Source organism: Anabrus simplex, chromosome 5 (genome assembly GCF_040414725.1).
Source record: "Anabrus simplex isolate iqAnaSimp1 chromosome 5, ASM4041472v1, whole genome shotgun sequence".
Taxonomy (NCBI): Eukaryota; Metazoa; Arthropoda; class Insecta; order Orthoptera; family Tettigoniidae; genus Anabrus; species Anabrus simplex.
This window is the reverse complement of record NC_090269.1, coordinates 285,569,273-285,586,789: the sequence shown is the minus strand read 5'-3', so window position 1 is coordinate 285,586,789 and position 17,517 is coordinate 285,569,273. Positions and strand designations below refer to the sequence as shown.

At 36.2% G+C, this 17,517-nt stretch overlaps 1 protein-coding gene across 10 annotated transcripts in view; it reads left to right on the top strand.

The window, feature by feature from the left end:
• Positions 1-17,517, top strand: part of LOC136873994 (protein bric-a-brac 1) — a 477,177-nt gene that overhangs the window by 186,841 nt on the left and 272,819 nt on the right. For 2 of the 10 annotated variants that reach the window (XM_067147427.2, XM_067147428.2), the window contains exons 6-7: positions 1,659-1,796; positions 1,884-2,210. The exons of the other annotated variants lie outside the window; for them this stretch is intronic. In XM_067147427.2, coding sequence (XP_067003528.2) covers positions 1,659-1,796; positions 1,884-2,176 — 431 coding nt within the window. In that variant the 3' untranslated portion in view covers positions 2,177-2,210. The remainder of the gene's footprint in view (positions 1-1,658; positions 1,797-1,883; positions 2,211-17,517) is intronic. 10 annotated transcript variants of the gene reach the window in all.

Below are 17,517 nucleotides of genomic sequence, written 5' to 3'. Positions count from 1 at the left end.
CATGTAAAGTTGACACTTTGTTTAATCATTGGTTTGGTTCCGAAAAAATATAAAAGTGCATATGATGGACTTGGTTAGACCCAAAGAATTAATTCTCACTTCAATATGGAGTTTTGGAACCTGGAGAAGAAATTAAAAGCCGAATTGGGCATAAGATAGAAAGGAAAAAATAAAAATAAATGTCTAGAAAAGACGAGAAACGACTAGAAACGATCTCACCTTGAGCAGCCTGTGTGATCGGTGGACGGAGCTGTACTGATGGCTGCGAACATGAGGTGACGGGCCGAGGCGAAGGTGCAATACTGATGTGCAATATCATCATGTACCATATTTTATTTAATATTCATCTGTGCAGATATTACAGTATGTTTTAAAGTTGTTGTGTTTGCCTGATTTCACTCGTTGGCTGATGATGGCACAAGTTAAGTGCCGAAACTAGTACCCCCTGAACGACATGTCATCTATTCACATTTCACATTAATGAATGTCTTGTATTGAATAGGAAGACCCCTAATAATTTCAATTATTGTAATTCCACTTCAATACAGATCATGAAATTTCTAAATATCAATTCATGCAGAGATCGCTGCCCATGATGTAGCATTTCAAAAGAAATGTCTGTTCTGGCTGCTCCAGCACAACTTTTCGTATCGTCTGGTGTAGTTGGTATCTCCTTCTAAACAACATCTTTATGCTTTCCCCACCAAAGAAACTATATTGTCAAATAGTCGGAACAAGTCTCTCCCAGCTTACAGGTCCTCTTCGACCAATCCAGCAATCGGGAAACATTTGTTCAAGACAAGCTGTGCTATGTCTTACACTATGGACTGAGCACTCATCATGGTGATACCGCATATTCCTTCTTGTCTGCAATGGAATATCCTCTAACATCAGTGGAAGTCCCTGTGTTAGAAAGATGACATATTAGTTGACATTCAGTTACCCATCTATGAATGATGGTCCTAAGAGATGATGCCCCACTATTCTGCATCACATGTTTACACTCCACTGACATTGACATTCCACTTTGTAAAGTCAGTGGGGGTGACCATGATAAACAAGCTACTTGATAATTTATGTGTATCGCTTACTACTCATCTCTAACTCTGAGGTTAGGTTTTTCAGTCTGTTATAGGTTAACAAGGGAACACATACATGCGTTACACTCGGATCCGGTTGAAATTGGGTAGGAATATTCGTAGGAAGCAGTAGAATGTAAGGTGAAACCTGCATTTGCCCAGCGCAAGTTTGAACGCCAACATTGAACAAATAAATAGTCGTAAATTTAAAAGTGCCATGGGCATATCGGGGTGTGGCGGAGAGGTAGGGAGGAGCGAAGCCGGAGGAGCCAGCCGGGCTTTGTCAAGCCGCGCCACCAGCCAGGCAGCGTATAGTCTGGCTGCTCGCTCGAGTCAAATGAATGAAACCCTCTCCTCCTCGCCAATCTTCTTTACTGCACAGCAGTTCACACATACCTCGTATCTTCCCGATTAGAAAGGTCAAAGCAGATCAAGAGGTGCACATTGATTAGTCATCCGATGAGACAACGTTCTTACAATGGCAGGTAAATTCTGACGTTCTTATAGTCATTTTTATGAATGGTAACTGTATATGTACTATAACCTTGTATGGTAATAATTGATTTCTTTTACGCCTAGATACAACACAACACCCACTACAGAAGTCATTCAATCCATGGAATGTAGTAGTGTGCATTCAGAATTGTTTTGCAGAGTGTGACAGAAAAGACACCCCATTTTCTGAAGATGAAAGGAATTTGGGATTGGAATTATATGGTAAGTAGATCAATCTATTTGTATATATTTACTTTTAAGAGGAAAACAAGCATTCACAGGAATTGCGTTCTTGTCTCTGTTTTACAGGTGTAATTGCCGACAGGGTTTTGGATACCGATGTAACAGTCGAACTGGATGGCACGTTGGATATGTCAGATGATGACTTTGTTCCTCCTAACCCTGCTACAACAACGGCTGAACGATGCCTAATCCCAATAACTTACAAGAAGAAGGTTGTTGAATATTGGCGAAACAAAGGTGGGAAACAGAGGAGCTTCGCATCAGTGAAACACAGGTTTCATAAATTAAAGTTCCGGCAAGAGCTTTACAGGTGGGAGCAACAATTGAAAAAGGGTAGCACAATGGGAGAAGAAAAGTAAATTTGTTATGAAGAAGACTTATCATAAGTTCAAAGTAAGTAGACAACAAAACAAAATTGTTCACGATATAAATATTAAAAAATTGGTTTTAAAGTACGCTCGTCTAGTTAGCTACGACACGTTTCGAGTGTCTCATTCCTGGGTAACGAGTTTTAAAAAGAAATTTAAAATTGGATCAAGAAAGATTTGCAAATTTGTAGCTAAAAAATACCAATTTGAGCAAGAAGATACTCATTGTAACGCAACACTGTTTGTGGAAGAAGTGTCGCAATTAATAGAAACTCATGGCCCAGAGTGCGTGTTTAATACTGATCAGTCTGGTTTTCATGAAGAGTTTCATTCTGGCAGGACCCATAATGAACAAGGAGAAAAAGTCGTATTAGCAGAAGCACAATCTATGAATTCGCCAACTCATAGCTACACAATACAGCCAATAATTTTGCCAGATGGACAACTCCTGCCGAAGTTGCCAGTAGTGTTGAAAGAATAAAATGGCAAATTTGGTCCTAATATAGAAAAAACCTATTTACTGCACCAAATTTGTGCATTTTGCCTTCTAAGTCTGGAAGACTGACCAAAGAACTTGTGCAGAAATGGTTACGGGATGTTCATTGTGAGCTAGTACCAGAGTACAGTGTTTTAGTTCTTGATTCGTGGACCGGACAGAAAGAAGAAAATATTTTAAATGCTGAAGTTGGGAGTAAGAAAATCATTAATGTTCAAACAATTCCGAAAGGAACCACTGGACTTATCCAGCTGTTAGATGTTTTGGGCTTCCGCATTTGGAAGCAATTTATTCGTCTTTTGTACGATTTAATTTTGTTTAACTCATTAGACATCAACATACATTTAAGGTACATCCTTTTAAACGTGCAATCTTTGACGCACAACCAGTTCTCCTCTCGGTGCTTTCGTAGCATATGGCAGTTCGGTTGGTAAATATGTGGCTATGTTAACAAGAAACCTTCACAATTTGTTAATCCAGTCGATTATTGTTTCAAAGAAGAGCCTTCTGATAATATAATACTTGTGAAAGTGACAGCGCTGTGAGATGTGCATGGTACACACAGTATCTGTGTCTTGTCCACTTTTTTTGTTAACAATCACTATTGCACTAATTGCAACAAGTAAAAAGAACTTGGGCGTACAGTTTTCAAACCTTATTGGCATCGTTGTTTAAACATCGTCCTTGCAGACAATCGTTTCATGTGCTGTTTTCATATTTACGTTTTGCACATCTGATCGGGAAATGCTCACATCCGCTGCTTCGCTACTCCCCACCTCTCCGCCACACCCTGATACTCCCGGGGCACTTTTAATTTTATGACTATTTATTTGTTCAATTTTGGCGTTTAAACTTGCACTGGGCACATGCCGTTTTCACCTTAGCATTCTGCTGCCTCCCACAAATATTCCTACTAAATTTCAACCGGATCCGAGTGTAACACATGTATGTGTTCCCTTGTAAGTTGAAATTGAAAAGAAATGGCGTCTACTATAACAGATCTGAATACCTATTCACAAAAATTGACACTATTCTGAAAATCATTTCCATTTAGCTTTTGATGGAGAGAATCATGGTATAGATGGAACCTATCGCAGACCGTGCTGAATATGTTATACAATTGCCTGACCAATGCCATTTCCCCTCACAACAGCCCAGAAACTAATGGTGGAGATCTACAGCTGCTAGAATATTAATTTCACCCTCTTCTTTGGTCACTCATATTCTGTGGGGGTTTTTTTTTCCTTTTTTTTTTTTCCTGGGAACGTTTTTGAGGGGTTACACTTCCACGTTCACATTTATTAAAGAGATTTTTAAATAAGCGTTGAAATGGGTGACGTGCACCTGGATATCTCTCAGCGTACACGTTGCATGAAAGACAATAGTCTTTCCACATTCACCATATACTAGGATCATGTCGGTTTTTTCTGCATTTGCAAATATCCCATCTCCCAGCCTGTGCCTTACAACTAGCTTCTTTCTGTGCAGTACCACAAAGTACTGACTGGGAAGTCACATGTGATCCATATTACAGGACACAAAACTTAATCATTAACAAATACGCTGATACAGCTGAGGGAACCACATATATCCTACCCAAGTGGCTGGTCAACAGGACAGCACTCCTAGATGGAAATGATGATATTTGATGAACTATTTGCATTAGGACCCTGCAACAAAAGCCATTGTGTTTCCAGTTGTCTGTACTTTTATTTTGTTCTTGTTAATGGGCATTGTTCCATTGAAAAATCATAAACATTGCTCGAAAACCAACTTCCGATCTTTGTTGAATTTGCTGTCTGGGCCACATTTGTCAGCCTGTGTATGTAAGATTCACTTCTGCAAAAAATAGTGCATCAATTACACATGTTTTGGAAATATTTGCACTGGTAGTTTCATGTTATTCACCCTGTGTATGCTGATGAGGTTTTGAAGTATTTCAAGTTCCTTTGGTTTATTGTGCGCTCCTTACCACATTTTAAAATGGATTGATTTTGACCTTGATATACTTGGTCCATTTCTTTGAATATTCTGGTTTCTGGTCACCTTATTCTTTGTTATACTTGACTTATTGTCAGTGAGCTGTATCATATCGTACAGTGCTGTTTAAATGCACTAGCATAGTATATATCATTTAGCAGCTTTTAGGCAGCAGATATTTTAACTTGACTTGGCCTTTGGTTTGGATCCTTTGGGCTAGAGGGGCACTGACAGTTTGAAGTAAATGACATTGCCAAATTTGTATTGATTTTTTTTTTTTAATGCTGTAGATTCATATTGGGAGAATGTAACAAAATATGTATGTATAGCTCTCCTCTCCCAGTGTTCTTGAGTTTTTGTTACCTTTTCTTACTTGATATGCTTCACTAATGTTCGTAAGAATGTTCTATCCTGTTTAATACCTAGGGCTTCTGTATATATTTTTGTTGGTTTTCATTGCATTATAGTAGTTACATAACTTTCCGATTGCACATAATAATGCAAATTACACTTGTATTCAGGTCATTCTGTCCGTACCTACAAACGCATTCGTGTTCTCACCCATTCATTTTTAAATTAGCTTGACGTTAGTCATTATATCAGTATTATTATTTGATACTCAAATGTTTTATATCAGATGAAGGTTCAAATACCTTCCAAAATCAATGGATATTACTGTACTTTGAACGATTACCAGTAATGATCACCTTGTACATCATACTGATGGTGTTTCCTAACATGCAGACATTGTTTCTTAAGCTATTAGTTCCTTCAGTTTCTGACTATTGTCATATGTATTTATTACAAGATGTTGCATTATTTTTATATATATATATATATATATATATCACTTTTTAGTAGTTCATTCCTCCAGTAGTAGTGCTACCATAGCCATGTTATTTTTGCAGCATTAAGTAGTTCTTGAGATTTTATTTTCACTCAGAATTAAAGAACTATCTATGTATACAAAAAGTGACTTAAGTCATTATAGCAGTATAGCCCTCATAGACTCAACATTCCCTCATCTGTTGTATAGATGATCAAACTATTAAAGTTGGTGAGGAGTTTTGAGTTTTGTCTATACAGTTTTCTCCCGCAAGAAATTACTTCCGTATTGCTTTTAAGGAAGGTGTTTATAAAAATACTCCTTAAGCAAACATTGTATTTTGAAACTTTAAAAGAGTGCAAGTGCATCTTTCAAAACAATCATTGTATCAGTATTATAGCTTGACAAAAAATGAATCTGTGAGAAAGTTCTGGAATCTATAAACTTGACCATATTAATGGCATTTATGCACATCATATTATTTCTGTTTTTTCAGTGTAGTGAAATTTTCAAAAGTTCTGGAAGACGTAAAGTTTGAAGGAAGTAATTAGGAATTGCAACTTCAGCTTCAGAATAGCGTAACTAGTCGATGTCAGTTGTGTACATTCAAGGACTGCTAGATTAACACAGTATTCCTATTGTACTTTCTTCTACTTTAACTGTTTGCGTGATGACAGGTTCATCTCATATATTATTTTATTTACATTAATTTATTAGTATGTATTGTATTTAATAAATAGACATCACAAAAGTCAGAAAATGAATCAGAAGAGTAACTGGTGATTTTCTACTACTCCGAGAATGGTTCCACGGGAAATTAAACCAGTTCATTCTGTAGCATTTACATACTGGAGATCTGCACTTTAAAGGTGTACAACTTCATGTTTCATATTCTGATCTAATGTGCATCTTACTTTACAACGGTCCTTTTTAACAGCATCTTCCTATCAATTGTTATTGATATTTGAGAGGTTCTTTTTCTTGATTCTTAGATTTATGTGTGTGTATATTCATACTAATCACAGTTCATAAGTATGATAAGTAATTGGATCTGCTGCTTGTTATAGGAATTGTTAATCTACTTTTTTTTTAAGATTATAATGACATAATGTAAAGTAAATGTCAAAAGGAGATTCATATATGAGCTGAAAACATCAACATTCATGCTGAATCAGTCATTGTCCTTAATGCAGTTCAGAAGCATGTTTATTTGTGAGTTACAGTGTACATAAATAATCACCTAGATATCGAGTGTTGTCATATTCTAAATTATTCTTTTAAAAAATCAATATAGATCTCGAAAAACGTAGTTATCCGCTTTAATTTAACATTTTGTGTTGATATGGTCTAGTATTTCTTGAATACCTATACATACTCTACACACACATGCGCGCACACGCACACATACATACATACATACATACATACATACATACATACATACATACATATTTTACAAATTACTTCCAACTAGTACAGGGAGTTAAACCACTAAGTTATCACAATGTTTTGTAAGCCCACCATGAACCTTGAGAGAGAAGATTGAATTCAGTGTCTGCCGTTTACATCACTGACTCCTACTTAATAAGGTAAGTTCATCATATATGTCTTCTTATAAAACATGACTAGAGTGGTGGCATATACATTTTATTTCAGCAGGATTTTATGAATCTAGTAAGTAATGTGGGCTCATTGGATCCTTAACAGAAACACTGATTGATGTGCGATTAAAGCTGACTCCTACTTCATTGGCTATGGAAATTTATAAGTTAAAAAAATTCATCTCCAGCAAGTTACATCTGTCAAGTTCTAGTTTATTTATATATATTTGCTCATTGTCAAACATGATATTGAAAGATATCAATGAGGTTTTCTAATATCCTGAAATAACTTCCATACCTGTGGCTAACATTTTAGTAGGTTTTTCTGCAAAATTCTCTTGTGAGTATTGATATGCTCTGTGAGGTAACTTTAAAGCTTTTCAGTCTGTTGAACACTTATTATATAATACCTGCAAAAAAAGTAATAATAATAATAATAATAATAATAATAATAATAATAATTAATTAGTATTGTTAATAGTGTGTGCTTTTTTTTTTTTTTTGAAGTATGTTATAGTGTTATAATAAGTGTTCAACAGACTGAAAAGCTATAAAGTTACATTAACTAAGTCAACACTGAAAAATACGGCTCCCTTCTTAATAAATGCTCTGAGAGGTGTTGTAAACTTCATAAAATAGTTTTGTATTCCTTAACTTTATTCATATCTTTGTGAATCACTTGGCAAGAACTTACACTTCAGAGTATTGTTTTCATGCTGCAAGTATGCCACTGTCACCTTTATAAACAGGTGCGATACAAATCGCATTGAACTAGTTTTCGATTGTGGAGATGATTCCTCTTTTTATTCCCAGTCACAGTGGTAGACTAAGACTTGCTTTTTGACTGTTGATATGTAGAATAAGAGCTCATGCCAATTAAATTACTCATATTTTTTCTTGCTGAACTTTTAAGTCTTAATTCCTCTTCCGGATTGAGCTGCATTCTTGTTTTTTGCGTACAGTTTACTGACATTTCAAATACCTTGCAGTATTCTTTGTCAGGGCGACTGAAATATCCCTACACGATCCGAGGTAATGAGAACTATATACCGGTAATTCAACAGACGTTGGAAGCTTCACATCTAAGATTTGAGTCTTAATAATCTCAAAATTTACTTTTTTGGCAAATGGAATATTTGTAAGTATGTTTATTCATTTTTCGAACATTAATTATATTTTAAAGTGTAAATCAAAAAATTCTTTAAAATGATCATGTGTCCAAGAGCAGTTTTCCTTTTAATATAGAACTATTAGTAATCAAAATCAACTTTCAACCTATTAGGTCGTGTTCCGTACATATAGTACGTGTTGAAAATGTATTAAGTCCAGAATAAAAATGGCCAACCAGTGGGTTCGGATCCCACACGTACTGTACTGTATGTACCGAACACTACTTACTAGGTTGAAAGTTGATTTTTATTACAATGTGGTCATGAAAATTCAATATTCATAGAACTACTGTAGTAGAATGATTATTGTTTGTCTACCTCCTTAGTCCCATTTTTTATTTGGTCAAGGATGAGGTGAGATGAATTCATGTGGCATGTTTTTACAACCGGATGCCCTTTGTGACACCAACTTCAGTTGCGGAGCTGATAAAGATTAAGTGAATGATGGTGAATGAAATTGGGTAAGGAGGTGGAAGGAAATGGCTGTGAACAGGAACTGTCCAAGCATTTGCCTGGAAGTGAAGATGGGAAACCACAGAAAACCATTTTCAAGACAGCTGACAGTGAAGTTCGAACCCACTCGCCTCCTGAATCTAGATCGTGGCTCCATAGCCGTAGTGTGTTAACGTGTGTGGCTTGGTATAACTATTAGATTGATGTATAAGTTTATAATATTTATTTTCCATACCAACTGTGCGTGCCTTTGCTGGCAGAACCTAGTGTTTACAGTGCACTATGTCTTCTGGTATGGGCTAGAGTAATTTTGTTACTTTCATTGATCTGTCTCTATGTCTTATGCTTGGCTTTGACAATATGAAAGTGACTGAGGTACAAGCGATGCTAGTAATGCCATTCCTTCTGCAGCCAGTTCCTGTTATGAATGGTGTGAAAATGTTGCTCATAGGGTCGGTTGGTGCATGCATTTCAGTGGGCTTGGCAGACTGATATGTAATAGCAACTTCTGGCTCAGTGAGGAAAGCAACGGGAAACTACCTCATTCCTCATTTCCCTAGTACGCCTCTTCAGTGATGCCTAGGCCATCTATGACAGCTGATGGCAGAGCTGTTGAGGATCCAACCAGCCTTAGGGCTGAAGACTGAACATACCAACTGTGCTTTCTTGTAAGACACCTGTAGGGGAGTAGTATTTGTCCCTGTAATGCCATAGTACTGTGTTTGTATTAGTGAATAATGTTTTTTTTTTAATTTTATTTTTAGAAAAATGTGTGTTATTTATAAAATGGAGTAAGTGGTAGCAGGGACATTTATTTCCAACCTATCATTTTGTTTAATTGAGGACTGAAGATATTTCAAGAAGAGCCTTTTTCATGTGAATGAATCTCCCCTTTAAATATACCATTTAAAAATTTTCCTTCATAATGATCCTTCGAAAATTGGCCTGTGTGGTAAATTGTGACCCTTCAAGTATTTGCATTCAAAAATTGCAGGACTGGTTATCATGTATGTTTTTGTGTACAACTCCAGGCCATCAGATTTTTCAGGCAAAAACCTACCAGAATGTTCAGTAGCAGTCCTCAAACAGTTCGAGAAAATATATCATTAATTGCTTTATGTAGAAGTCTAAATTTTATGTACTATTGTTTTATTTCAAATAAATAACATTGCCTAGAAAAAGCTACAGACTTACGCATCAATTTATTAGTTATATGAATAATATATCACATGTATCGGGATGTTGTGGGTTCGGATCCCACTGGTGTCCGGTTGGACATTTTTGTTCTGTACTGAACATCTCTTCAGTGACATGTAATTAATCTCATAATAGAACCGTATTGAAGATAATATATTAAAATTGTAAAATCCTTTTATTTACAACCACCTACTCAGTACAATACAATACAATACACTCATTGAATTATAAAATAATCATGATGTGTCTTAAGTAATGGGACATGTTTCATTCGGCACAGCGAACATCATCAGCCGTTAATGTACAAAGACTAGGTCAGGGCCCTGAGCTTAAAATGATCAAAATTGTGTCCTTATATTAAAAGAATAACAGTGTCATAACAAAAAGTAATAATATAACATTAGACTTAGATTGTAGCAATATGTACAGATTAACAGCAAGAATTTGTCATGCGATACATTGAACGATGGCAGTCTGTGAAGTTAAAAACAATCATGGGTTGTTAAAGTAAAAAATAGATATTGTGGACATTAAAATATACGTCAATGCGTGAAGCATGGATTAATTATTGAGGATGGAGTTCCTTCAGTTGTGCAAAAACAAGAGTTGAAATAGAGTTCATTGAATAGTAAGAGTCCAAATTGAATCAGTCAAAAGGCGCATAACGATGAAACTAAGGGTGATATGACGTGATCTCCAATAGTTGCGAATTCTGTAGGAGAAATGATATCTATACCAGAAGGAAATACAAGTTAACTAGTCCATATTCACGCGCTAACAGTAAAACTAAAATCGTATGTAACATAGAACAGCAATAATGGACTCGTTAAGAGTAACGGCGATCTTGAATATAAGGAGAGTTCGAGCAATTCTTAGATGAATAGAGCAGATTATGGCACAAATTGGAGTTTGGAATCCTTAGGACTAGTGTGAGGTGTCCGCTAGCGTTGGCTGCGTGAAGCAAACTGGCGAGCCACTTCGAAGTTCATTGAATATGGACTCTTCATTGTGTATTGAGCATGGCTTAATAATAGTCGGACATTGACCATACTACAAAATTTGAATGTTCCATTCTGCAAAATACAAAAAATAGTAATACAGATACTATACAGGGAGTCTCTACAAATCACTCATTCATTCATTTCCATCTATACCTGAGAACGTGATTAATATTCCTCACCCACTAACCCTAGAAAAAAATCTGATAACAGCATTAACAATTAAGTGGCTCGCCAGTTTGCTTCACGCAGCCAATGCTAGCAGACACCTCACACTAGTCCTAAGGATTCCAAACTCCCAATTTGTGCCATAATCTGCTCTATTCATCTAAGAATTGCTCGAACTCTCTTTATATTCAAGATCGACGTTACTCTTAACGAGTCCATTATTGCTGTTCTATGTTACATACGATTTTAGTTTTACTGCTAGTGCATGAATATGGACTAGTTAACTTGTATTTCTTTCTGGCATAGATATCATCTCTCCTACAGAATTCGCAACTATTGGAGATCACGTCGTATCACCCTTAGTTTTGTCGTTATGCACCTTTTGACTGGTTCAATTTGGACTTACTATTCAATGAACTCTATTTCAACTCTTGTTTCTGCATAACTGAAGGAACTCCATCCTCAATAATTAATTCATGCTTCATGCATTGACGTATAGTTTAATGTCCACAATATCTATTTTTTAATTTAACAACCCATGATTGTTTTTAACTTCACAGATTGCCATCGTTCAATGTATCCCATGACAAATTCTTGCTGTTAATCTGTACATATTGCTACAATCTAAGTCTAATGTTATATTATTACTTTTTGTTATGACACTGTTATTCTTTTAATATGAGGACACAATTTTGATCATTTTAAGCTCAGGGCCCCGACCTAGTCTTTGTACTTTAACGGCTGATGATGTTCGCTATGCCGAACGAAACATGTCCCATTATTTAAGACACCTCATGATTATTTTATAATTCAATGAGTGTATTGTATTGTATTGAGTAGGTGGTTGTAAATAAAAGGATTTTACAATTTTAATCTCTTCAGTGTGTACAGAGCATGCATGACTTAATAATAGTCGGACATTGACCTTACTACAAAATTTGAATGTTCCATTCTGAAAAATACAAAAAATAGTAATACAGATACTATACAGGGAGTCTCTACAAATCACTCATTCATTCATTTCCATCTATACCTGAGAACGTGATTAATATTCTTCACCCACTAACACTAACCCTAGAAAAAAATCTGATAACAGCATTAACAATTAAATTTCCATGTTTTGATGTTTTTAAACTCCACTGAAATTGTAACCTGACTGTATTTCAGATCTGAATGGTCATCCTCATTGGAGGACGGACCATTTATTTCTTTAATAAAGCTCTCTCTCTTATTAATTTTTTCTACTTTTTAGTCAATGGACATGTCGTGTTATATTTCATTGTAATTTGTTACGTATTATGTATGTCCATTTGAGATAATGTTTTAGTTGGGGAAAAAGTTAATGAAAGCTTTTGTTGGGTCGTTATAATAATGATTGGTGAGCTGTCATTGATTCCACTGCCCTAGTAAATGTAGTTCTTAGATGTATAATATATTTTACCGGGAATATTTTCCTCTTTTATTATTGGTATCTCTTTCAAAATCCATATTAGTCAAAGTGGAATTGTGTGCATCTGATGTTCTTACCTTTAGCACGTACAATGACGAATTGGGATTTTGACTGAAAAGAAGAAAGAAAGTTCAAGTTTTCCATAAAGATTGAAGCAAAGAAACCTATGTTGATGTACATGTAAGTATAAACAGTTCAGTATAATTTGTGTTATTTTAATGTAATGGTTTGTGATTAATATGTTGAAATATTTTACTACTATGAATCTTTTACGTGATATTTATTCTCAGAATTGTAGAGATGTAGTTTTTACATTTGTTGAAAAGAAGTGTGTATATAAAACTATAGCATCTCCATGTGCTGGTTAGCCTTGAACTGAAGTCAGTATTTCTATTGTTAACAATGTCCTGATATGGATATATCAGTACTTTTTATATTTTCTTTGCACTGAACTTTAACAGAAATGGACGATTGATTTAACAATGTTCTGCTCTCATTATAATGTTGTTCAAGTTATACAGAATTTTATGAATATTGCCTTGTATTATTCACATGTATGTTGTTCATTAATCGCAGTTTTCATTGGATTAAAAGTTATCAGTTTCTTGACTACAGTTTAAGTCTGTGTTAATCTGGCATACCTTAGTATTTTTTCCGTTAACATTTTCTTGCCTTTACTACTCAAAACTTAACTACTTATTTTTTAATATATAAATAGTCATAACTAATAAACTGTCCTATTTTTCTGGCCAATTGTTACATCTAGACTTGCAGTACTAAGACCATCTGCATCTATATGCAATTTGTTATGTTAATTTGAGGCAAGATACATTTGAATGGGTCAACTCAAAACCTGACCAAATCCAGGTCATTTCAGTGAAATAAGAATTTTTAACAAAAAAATCTTAATCATAAGCAGTGGGGAGAAAATTATATAAACTACAGTTTCTTTAAGCACTGCTTCCTTGACAATTTCTACACCTATGTCTTCATCTTCAGACCAATATGCTCTTTCTGAAGGTAATCTGTGTTATACAGTAAAAAGAAGAAACCCTATAAAAATCCTTTGTGAGGTCAAAGAGTAAAATATGGGATATCCTTTTCTCTTTCACCATATACTGTAGAACAGTTTCCCTTACAATGTGTTCAAGTATCTCATCATGAAACATTTTTTAAAAGATTTCTTTCGGACAGAGAGATTGGAGTTCCTGCTTCAATTTCTCCGTTTTCACCGTGGCATCATTTTCCCTATCTGGCAGTTTTATATAATGTATATTTTTTTTTCTTCCACACTGCTTTCTCCTCTATGAAGTAGCATCATTTTCTTGATTTACTGATATAACTAGCTGGAAGGGAGCAAACTCTTATCATTCACAGTATGTTTCCACAGGAGCAAATTGTAATTTCACACAACCTAGTACATTCTCTGTGACGACTGGTATATCTTGACATTTTGTCTCATTGCAACAAGTGAGCAGGCTTTCTCTTTCATTCTAGAATGCAGTGGTTTACAGAAGTTACTGCATGCTCACTGTAACAGAAGAAGTTTATATATTATGTGATTGTGAATTCCATGAAAATCTTAGCGATAGCAAAGATAACATAGATGTCATTTATCTGCCTAATGACATTGATGATAGCAAGATGACGAAGATGAGAGCATCTTCCAACAAAATTACAAGTCCCCACACGATCACTCACGTAAACGAAAACTTCTCACGACGTTACCTGCATGAATCTTTCCGAATAATAAGCCCGCTAGCCCACGCGCTCCTCGCTTTTATCAATTCGTCCTCTAAGATGCTGTTGTATCCTCGATCGGTGCCATCACTCTCACAGACCAATGACTAGCCAAATTTACTGTAGCTCTATCATTTCATTGGCTCAACACATCGTGTACCTGACGCTTACTTCAAATGTATATTTGCAGCTTCTGTAGCCTCTCGCCGGACCTCCAAAATGTTGTCCGTTGGTCTGGCCAAATACAGTAGAGACAATACGCGACACTGAGCGAGATATCGAGGGACAGCTATTGGAGCTCTCTCTAGCGAGTAGACCTGACAACTACTGATTCTGTCATAAGAGCACGTGTATTTGTGTGTGAAGTTTTTGGTGTTATTTATGCGTTTTCAGTGAGTTGACATAATTAAATAGTAGCGCGTGTCATTCCTTGATATCTTCTCTCAACACGAGGGGAAAGGTATGTGCTGTGTTTGGCTGCAGTAACTATGAAGTAGAGAAGAATGAGCGGTCATTCTTTTGCTTCGCTCGTGACAAGAAAATGTAAGTAATATTGTGTTTGTATATATATTCTTCCAGTGACAAGGAGATTTTTATAGTACCTCATAATTTTCTGAACTGCTCGACCCATATTTTAACTGGTTTGTGTATGTCATGTCGAAATTCCTCCTTCTAAACTTAGCTGTCGAGCAAACAAACCCGAGCTCCAAGCTCCCTGCAGAAATTGTGACGTGTACTGCCGAATGTAGATGTTTCCTTCCATAACTGAGACTTAATAAAATGAAATAATAATCTGTACATTTGAATAAATGACTGATTGATTAAATGAGCACTTCAATAAGGGCTCAGTACGTGGCTTTGATGTGATTTGCTTTCTGCTGTCTCTAATTCCAGTTGAAGGACATTGTTAGTTTTTCTTTAGTCATTTAACTGTTTTTTTTTTTCAATTTCTTCAATCAGGGCCATAGTCTTATCACTAAGGTTTGGATGTTAAGGAAAAATCATACTTTTTTCTTGAGCTCATTTTACCCAAAATCTGAAAAATAAGTTTGAATGATGGGTCCCTTACCACATTTAAAGCAATTTGATGTTGCCTACAAATGCATATTTTGGCCATTTTTTGTTGTATTGGTCATATTTTGCTCATCTTAGTGATTTAAGGTCATATTTGGTTATAATTTTAAATTGAAGCATCATTAACAAGGTACGTGTTATCTGCGTCTAGTTTCAAACACAGAATTTCCGAATAGTGTAGTAGATATATTTTTCTTTCTTTTCCCAGAACAGGCGGGCAGCAGGTTTAGAAGACCTGATTCCAAGAAGGCGCTCCTCTACAGACGTCTTTTAGCGCGAGTTAGATTGCGACACTGTACGCGTGAGGTCACGGAACATGACGATATGTGTTTCCGCCTTTCAATAGTATGTTACTCCAGTAGATACATTTAGCTCAGAAGCAATTAGCAAACAAGGAAATGCCATGTTATATCTCGCCCAGATCTTCCTTGCAGGGTCGAGTTAAAGCTCCCTTGCTCTTTCACTGCCAACGGATTTCAACAGATTGGTCACACTTGTAGTACTGCAGTTAATCCCATCATGCCAAAAGTGAAGTGTAGTGAAGCTGTAAAGTTAAGAAAGTATGTGAAAGAGTTCGGTGAAGGGGCATTCAGTACTGACGGAACAATTCTTTTTTTGTAAAGCGTGTGAAGTTAAGATAGCAACAGCACTGCGCTATGGCTAAGCATAAAAGCTGCGCAAATCGAAAGTCTTCTGAACAGTGCAGGCAGGCTCTTGTGTTTGATACAGCGAAATCTTCGTGAACCAAACTTTCCAATTTCTCAAAAGACCTGTGCGAAATATTGGTATCTACCAATATTCCGCTTAACAAAGTGAACATCGAACACCTCCGAAAATTCTTAACTAAATACACAACACAGTCGATCCCGGACGAGGCAACATTGCGAAAAAATTATTTGCCCTCCTGTTATAAAGACGCACTTCAAAAATTAGAATTAGTGTAGGCAACAAAGGCGTTGATGAAACTACGGTGTTTTGTGGTAGGTGTGTTGTGAATGTTATAATTGGTACGCTTCTCGTGGATCATCTGGGCGATGCATATTTACTTCTTTCGGAGGTTCTAGATGCAGCTAACCATTCCACAATTGCAATACTTTTTGAAAATACCATGAAGGTTTTGTGGGATGGTGAAGTTAAGCAAGAACGAATCTTGCGGTTACTAACTGATCCTGCACCATACATGGTGAAAGCAGCAAGGGGACTTAAGGTACTTTACCCAGAAATGGCCCATTTAACGTGTCTTGCTCACGATTTGCACAGAGTTGCTGAAGAAATACGGCAGAATTTTCTGATGTTGACCGGTTAACACGTTGACTGCCAGGACACTTAGCAAGAAATGTCCCGGTGGCCAAAGCATTTTTTCTACTATGCATGTAGTAAATAAGCAGTAAAGCAAAATTCGAAGTGATATTTCACTTAAGTGTTCAATGTACGTACAAAATACAATTAAAATTCTCAGCACCCTGAGGTACCGCCGTGGCCCCACAGAAAAGTTCACTGCATGGTTTTGCCTAGACGGCCAGAGCTGTACAGTCTAGCGGTACCAGAAGCTTGCATCGCTTGATAGTACACATTGTAGATAACAGAGCATGCCACGATTTGTTTACTAGCGCTTTGGACTACAATCGCAAGGCACTCATTCTCTTACAGTAGGGTGTGTGTGAAATAATCTTGCGAGATATTTCTAAGTTATTTTACCAGTGAACGGAGAGGTTAGTTATAAAAATGAAACCGTTTGCTTCTCGAACTCGGAAGATAATGACGCTAGCCCTTCAGTATGAGATCTCTGGTAAGTGGTGCCCATGTCAAACTGATCTATTGCGATTTGCAACACAAAAAACTCTTCACCAAATTAAATTTGAAATATATTTATTCCTTGTTTACTCCTCGCCAAATGCTCAACGGTAATGTAAAATTTTGCTATGTTGTCAATGAATGTTGTCAATTTAGAAAATACAAATACGCTCATTTTTACGCTATATTTATTGCGATAACCGTAGAAATCAGCTCACGTATGGGTGCAACAATTTGGAAGGAATCAGTGTGGCCTATTGATTAGGTAAGCATAAGCTTGGGGTGAAAATGGGAAATCACAGAAATCCATAACCAGGTTTCCCGACAGTAGTATTCACGCCCACGATCTCCAAAATCTTGAGCTTGCCAGTTAGCTAACTCGGCAT